Here is a 6981-nt window from a genome sequence, read left to right as displayed (position 1 = left end):
TAATGACAATATATTCCTGTGACAGTTGAAAAATAATTTTATTTGGGCAGTCTCAAGCCAATGAAGGGTGAGTTGCTGGCTCCACCAAATCCTCACCCACTTCTTCATTATATATATCTTTTATTAAATATGTATATTCAATATATCAATATTAAATATAAATATATCAATTAAAAACTACTTTCAACTTGTAGCCAACATTAGGATGCTCTTTTTTTTCATGTTGTACTTTTTTACAGATTTTCCTGCATGCCCTATAATTGGGGAGTAAAGATGACAATGAAAATCATGTCTGGGAAGCAGCTGATCTCTATTTTAATTGAGAAATCTAAATGATCTATGTACATCCTAGCAGGAATTTGTAAAATTCTTAACATAAATTTGACCTTATTTAGTAACATTTTGTTATTTATTTGTGGTAATGGCTGCTTTAACATCTCAAACAGTGCTTCTAGTCAGGGAACATGCATTTTTGCAGGCTGCACTGTCTTCTATTAAGTTGAGAAACTTCTCAACTAAGGTTAGAAACATAATTTGTAGAATATTTTGTTATTCATGTGTTATTTCATCAGAGTTTCTAAGCCTTGTGTAAATTGAATTAGCCTTTTGAGCTCAACTGTAGTTTGCAAATTTCACTTCACTGCTCTGACATTTATTTATATATACACATGCATGTAGGGTTCCAGTGCAAGCCACATGCACCAAAATTGATTGGTTGGACAAATTGAAATTTCAACTGCGAGGCTTGCAAATTTGGGCAAAATATACATGTTCACAATATCTTGATTCTACAGTCAGGAAGAAATATATTTTGTTAGAATTTTCTGTTTTATATTTGGTTTCATGGCTGCAATTTGATCTATTGTGACCAAAAATTACTGGTGCATGTGGAGCATATTCCTGCTAATGCCTGACTTTGGTACATATGCAATGAAATGAATTGAAGACAAAAATAATATTTCACTAAATTTCATGTTGAAAATGTGATTTGCCAGTAACTTCTAATCAATGTTAGAGACCAAGAAAATATTAAGATATTAAGGCTAATTGGCTAACTGAATATGCTTAAAATATCAATTATTATAATTATTAATTTTATTATTAGTGGCAGAGAAAAATCTTTTCATGTGTAGGAGACATATCACATTTTAAAAACCACATATATTTCACTAATGATAGAATTCACTCAATGTTGAAGAAGAAATATATCAAATTTATTTTGAACAAGCAAAAAAAATTCTGTGCAGTAAGTGTCAGTCTCTCTCATGATATCCTGAACAATTGAAGGAACAGATCACTGAGGATATCTTTTCCTCAAGGCTGTCTGAGCTCTATCTCCCCATGGTTCCCTAGCTTCACATCAATTGTATGCAGTTTACTAAAAATTGTTTATAATCTTGTCAGGGTATTTCTTTGCACAAATACCTGCATATGTATTCTTGCAAGGTCATTGATTTTTATATCCACTACATCAATTCTTTTTACATTTAGTACATAGAGTATCATTATCTGATGGATTTTATCTTCAGTGATATTCATTTAGAAATATATACTGGCCTATTAATTTAAAATATAATCCATTTAAATCTTGAACAGCATTTCAAGTAACTTGGATTTTTATATTTCTAGATCATGTCAGCCATAATTCTCTCTGTGAAGGGATACAACATTCTTGGTGTGAGGAAGTTCCAAGTTCATTAACTTGATCATTATTGTTTGTGCAGTCATCACCACACTCCAGTTCTCCAAACTTTGGGCTCCTGTTTGACATTGATGGTGTTCTAGTCAGAGGTCGGAAAGTTCTCCCAACTGCTCCTAAGGCATTCTCCAAGTTGCTGGATCAGCATGGAAGATTCCGTGTTCCTACTGTCTTCGTTACAAATGCTGGCAATGCTTTGAGAAATGCAAAGGCTGAGCAACTTTCTCAGTGGCTTAATGTTGAGGTAAATCATTTCAAACCAAAAATTTGAAAATATATTCTCAATAAAAATTTCATTTTAATATCTTGTCTAATGTTTACAAAGGTTTTTTAATACAGAAGCATTCGATCATTGGTAGCCTAAAAAGTCTTCCACATGTAGTAGGTGCTCACTAATTTTAATCTAACTCAAATGTTTGTATCCTGGTAAAGATAATTTAAGGGCAGTAAGCCAGTAACTAACCTCAAGTGGTTCTTTTGTGTCATAATCCTAGCAGTGCTGATTAGCAATTGCCATCAAAATATTACGTTGGTTTAGCTAGTTCTAGATTATAGAGTACTTCATAGTGAACATCAACACAATTAATTACATTTAACATCAGTAGACTTAAATTAATTTTTTAACATCTGTACATTTAATTTTTGGAAACGTGTGAAAAGGTAAATTATTTGTTAACCATTATTGATTTAATTTTATGCATACATCTCTTCATCAGGTTGATGAAGACCAAGTGATTATGGCTCACTCACCTCTGAAGCTTTTTGAGCACTTCATGGGCAAGCATATACTTGTGTCAGGACAGGGTCCTGTCACTGAAATTGCTTATAATTTGGGCTTTCGGAACATAACAACTATTGAGCAGTTGAGAGTTGCATACCCGCAACTTGACTGTGTTGATCAGAAAAGACGCAGCCTCCAGGTGTGTCTACCATATGAACTTTCACTCTACTAGCAACAGTGATGCTTTAATCTTACTAATTATAATGGTATAATATAACATGAACTCTAATTTGAATAGAGCTATATTTTAAAATATGGGATCAATACTGATGAAACACTTTGAGTCGTGAAAGCATTTATTTATTCAAAACACATGTGCAACAAATTGACATATTAAATGTCCTCTCGATCTCTTTATTCACCACAGCCCCCAAGCGAAGGACGCCGCATTGCACCCATTGAGGGCCTCATGCTGTTTGGGGAGCCTGTAAGGTGGGAGACGTCACTGCAGCTCCTGCTTGACGTGCTCATGACTGATGGAGATGTGGAGGCCGTTCCTACATCCCCGTACCCTCACCTGCCTGTACTCGCTTGCAACATGGACCTGCAGTGGATGGCTGAGGCTCACATGCCTAGGTTACACAATGATTTATGCCTGCTAACAAACATAGTATCTTGCATTATAGGTCTATTCACTAATGACGACTCTTCAGCTTGATCCAAACTGCCCTGATACTTGACTGTACATATAGTAGTTAGTTTCTTCTAACTTCGTTCCTACTAAGAGGACTACCTATCATTTCAGCAAACAGAAGATACTAGATAGTGTATTAGATCACTTGCTCCAACATTGAATACCTGATTATTAAGATCTTGCATGAATTGATTATTAATGTAATAATTGTTCTCCTACAATTCTTTCTCAAATTTGAGCATCTGTCAGTCTATTGTCAAGCCCTCAATAAATAACCTTAGAAGTTGTCTCCTAATTAATATGAATGCTTTCTGTTTACCAGGAATTTTCAATTCATATTCTCCACCTCGAAAATTTGGCTTAAATTTTGCCCTTGTAGCTCATAAAATAGCTGATCTATTTTGTGAAATTACATCTGAATGCAAAAATTGTTTTCTCAGGTTTGGTCATGGATCTTTCCTGTTGTGTTTGGAGGCTCTGTACAAGAAAGTTACGGGCAAGGACCTAATATACACAGCTCTAGTTGGCAAGCCTTCAGAGATCACGTACTACCACGCCGAGACTATGGTACAGCAGCATGCCAGGTCTATAGGCATCAACCATCCCATCACTACACTCTATGCTATTGGGTGAGACTAATTTTTGAGGTCTTTCTTATCTCAAGTTTGGATATCAAGACTAATTTCTTATTATGAAATTTAATTATTATTTTACAACCGTAGAATCATATAGTAGTGAAAAGTATTTTTCTACTGGAAAAAGAGTACATTCAACATTTGCATTCAAAAATTGTGAATTGCATATATGCGATATTATGAAAATATTGTTTAGAATGAAGAAAGATGAAATAAGGAAAAAGAGAATAAATGTAGTTTGTTCGAGAAAATGAATTGAACTTCCTAGCTAGCTAATAATACTTCATTCAAAGTAGTCATATTGATTATTGAAGAATAACATTCTTTGCAAATTAATAGTTATTGTAGGTTTGTCGTTATTCTATCAGAATTCAGTTTATAGCATATATTTTACTAAGGCAAATTGTTGTGATCTCATGTAATTTATTTCTCGGGTATTCCGGGATAAAAAAGATTGCTTTTCCTTAATAATTCTGGGATAAAAGAAAGCTTGTTTCACTCAGTAATCTCCGGTAAATGAATTTCGTTAGCCTAGATCATCAAACAAATTATCATTGTTTGTTGTTGCAGAGACAACATCCACACGGACATATTCGGCATGAACCTCTACTCGAACTACGTGCAACGGCGCCGACGTCAGGGCAGCAGCCAACGAGTGGCTATGCAAGGTGCCAGGGGCCTGGACATCTCAAGACAAGACTTCCAGGGCCTCACAGCTGAACACTGCTTCTCCATACTGGTGAAGGTGCGTTAACCACTGCTTCTTCATACTGGTGAAGGTGCGTTGTACACTGCTTCTCCATACTGGTGAAGGTGCGTTAAACACTGCTTCTCCATACTGGTGAAGGTGCGTTTAACACTGCTTCTCCATACTGGTGAAGGTGTGTTAAACACTGCTTCTCCATACTGGTGAAAGTGCGTTTAACACAGCTTCTCCATACTGGTAAAGGTGCGTTAAACACTGCTTCTCCTTACTGGTGAAGGTGCGTCGAACACTGCTTCTCCATACTGGTTAAGGTGCGTTGTACACTGCTTCTCCATACTGGTGAAGGTGCGTTAAACAATGCTTGACCACTAGATTACTGCGAAAGCACCACAAAGGCTCGGTAAATATTTGATATGCATATACAATTATTGATGATTGACACTGACGATATTTACATCCTCTGCAGACGGGCGTTTATGACGAGCATGGAGGGCATCTCTTGGATCACTGCCCCCGTGACTTCTTGCCTGTAGAGGCCAAGCTGCAGCAGCCGAGTATCACCGTCCCATGTGTGCTGCACGCCATAGACGCCATCTTCGAGCGAGAAAACTTCTCATGAAATAGTTTGGTTCATGCAAAATTCCTTGTTTGGGTTTAGGTTTTTCGGTTCTACTACACCGGTCTATCTTTTTTTGCAATAGGAAAATAGTCGGGAAACCGTATGCTTCTTCTTTGGATGTACATTTTTCTGATTCACGGCATCGGTATTATCAAGTTATGGGATATAATGTGTACGAAGTGCGTTGCTGTTCAACTGGGACGCATATTTCTTTTAGTTAACGAAGTTCATTCAAGTATTAACAAATGACCATGAAAATCCTGTTCAGCGAGGAAATGTTTTTAACTGTTGAATGTTGTTTTTAATTACTTTCAACACTTGACCGTCAATCTCTGATATGCTCTACCTTCATTACTTTCACTAAGCCGCTTAGTTATGTGGACGCACTCCTTAATAGTGAGGCCACATTGCTGCTCACTGTCGCCTCGTTTAGCTTTGCTGCTCTCGAGTCACAACTTAGCTCATAACTTTACGTTTGTGCTGTCCTTCAGAAAGGAAATTCAGATTAATTTATACTTTATTGTAAATAGTTATCGTTATTCACCAGATGCGCAGTGGTTTTAGTGTCTAATGCTGATCATGACGTTGTTCGGTTGTAGGTCACTCATGACCTTGCTAGATGAACAAGGCCAGTATGTAATGTTTCAAATGTTTCAGAGCTACGAGCTCAGCCCTTCCCTGCTTCTGTCCTACCTACAGTATCTAAATCGGTTTAGAATTTGATTTCCTTTGATAAGAGCTTAGCGTGACATTTGTTGATTAGATAATCAGTTTTATTTTGAACGTTCGGAATTTATTAAATGCTTTATTCGTATTGTCTACGAAACTACTCATTATTTATGCCTAGTACAAGAATGACAATACGGAATAAAAATATTCTTAGTTACATTGGAGTGGTCTAATTTCTTGGTACTTAATATCTAGTATTATAGATTGTTTTATCTCACGCAGAATTCAAGTGCTTTGAGCATTCACGTCAATGTTATTTGCTTATTTCTAGGTCTCGTTTAAGCTTGGGAAATAAACGTCCTATCATTTGATCACTGGCTGTGTTTAATGAATTTCCATTACATATTTATCGGGCACATATTCTCCGCAAGGAAAATCGAGAATGAGTAATTTATTTTAAACTGGGCCTCGATGTTGGCAAAAAAACGCACAGGCTAGTAAATATGCTAAGTCTGGCATCCTATTGAATGTAAGTGGGTAAGCATTTGTTGTAATTTTCAGAGTTCGTCTTGCTAGTCGAGACTATCTAAGTAATTTCGTGTATGAATTATCAAGTTTTGTTTCCGTTGCTTTTGAAGTGACTCCGTATTGTTCTTGGTAAAATTTAAATTGATTTTGAAGTGGGTCTCTGTGAGTTGTCTAAGAATATTTCTATAAATTATCGGACAATAATTTTGAAAACACATCTTACGTGTGTAAATGAAATTAATCTTGACCAGAAATGATGTGATAGCAATTTTTGAAACAAATAGAACCTGTGAGATAAGTCAATTTATTACTCAAGTCATTTAACTTTCGTTAGCCTGTTGCTGAATAAAATTTAGGGTACGTGTGTATATACGAGTCGAGGCCGGTCATTCTGTCGATTGATTGTGCGAAGTCCACGGAGATTTCGCGTCAAATGGAACATCGCTACTGAGCTATGAATACCGCGCAGCTTGTGAGTTGTGACATCAAACAGCATAGCTTGTTTCTTTGGTCAAGTTGTCTTGTCGGCTATTTTTACCGTGAATATGCTTGTCAACGCACACAACCGAAGTCTCATGTTGAACTTCAAACTTTGCGACTTTGACTTGACTTTGACAATACGATTCAAGGTCCTTTACGGTCCTGTTCATCGGTCGACAACAATTTTTATCAGCACCGCGCACGTCGCAGTGTCTCTTCCAAGATATTCG

At 36.5% G+C, this 6981-nt stretch overlaps 1 protein-coding gene across 1 annotated transcript; it reads left to right on the top strand.

The window, feature by feature from the left end:
• The first annotated feature begins 237 nt into the window (after positions 1-237).
• LOC108682272 (haloacid dehalogenase-like hydrolase domain-containing 5) lies at positions 238-6117 on the top strand. The gene is made up of 7 exons (XM_018171411.1): positions 238-520; positions 1725-1943; positions 2416-2619; positions 2848-3056; positions 3555-3743; positions 4320-4494; positions 4922-6117. The coding sequence occupies exons 1-7, from the start codon at positions 422-424 to the stop codon at positions 5072-5074; spliced, it is 1248 nt and encodes a 415-aa protein (XP_018026900.1). The 5' UTR covers positions 238-421; the 3' UTR covers positions 5075-6117.
• The last annotated feature ends 864 nt before the right edge of the window (positions 6118-6981 follow it).

The sequence above is a fragment of the Hyalella azteca genome, unplaced genomic scaffold (genome assembly GCF_000764305.2).
Source record: "Hyalella azteca isolate HAZT.00-mixed unplaced genomic scaffold, Hazt_2.0.2 contig4316, whole genome shotgun sequence".
NCBI classification, from domain to species: domain Eukaryota; kingdom Metazoa; phylum Arthropoda; class Malacostraca; order Amphipoda; family Hyalellidae; genus Hyalella; species Hyalella azteca.
The sequence above is the reverse complement of the archived record's forward strand: the minus strand, read 5'-3'. Positions and strand labels throughout refer to the sequence as shown.

Bases quoted from the DNA above. Each gene is read 5' to 3' on its own strand.
- LOC108682272 (XM_018171411.1), top strand. From the start codon at position 422: ATGGCTGCTTTAACATCTCAAACAGTGCTTCTAGTCAGGGAACATGCA. The intron at 1,944-2,415 runs GTAAATCATTTC...TCTCTTCATCAG, and splicing joins CTCAGTGGCTTAATGTTGAG to GTTGATGAAGACCAAGTGAT. The intron at 2,620-2,847 runs GTGTGTCTACCA...TATTCACCACAG, and splicing joins AGAAAAGACGCAGCCTCCAG to CCCCCAAGCGAAGGACGCCG.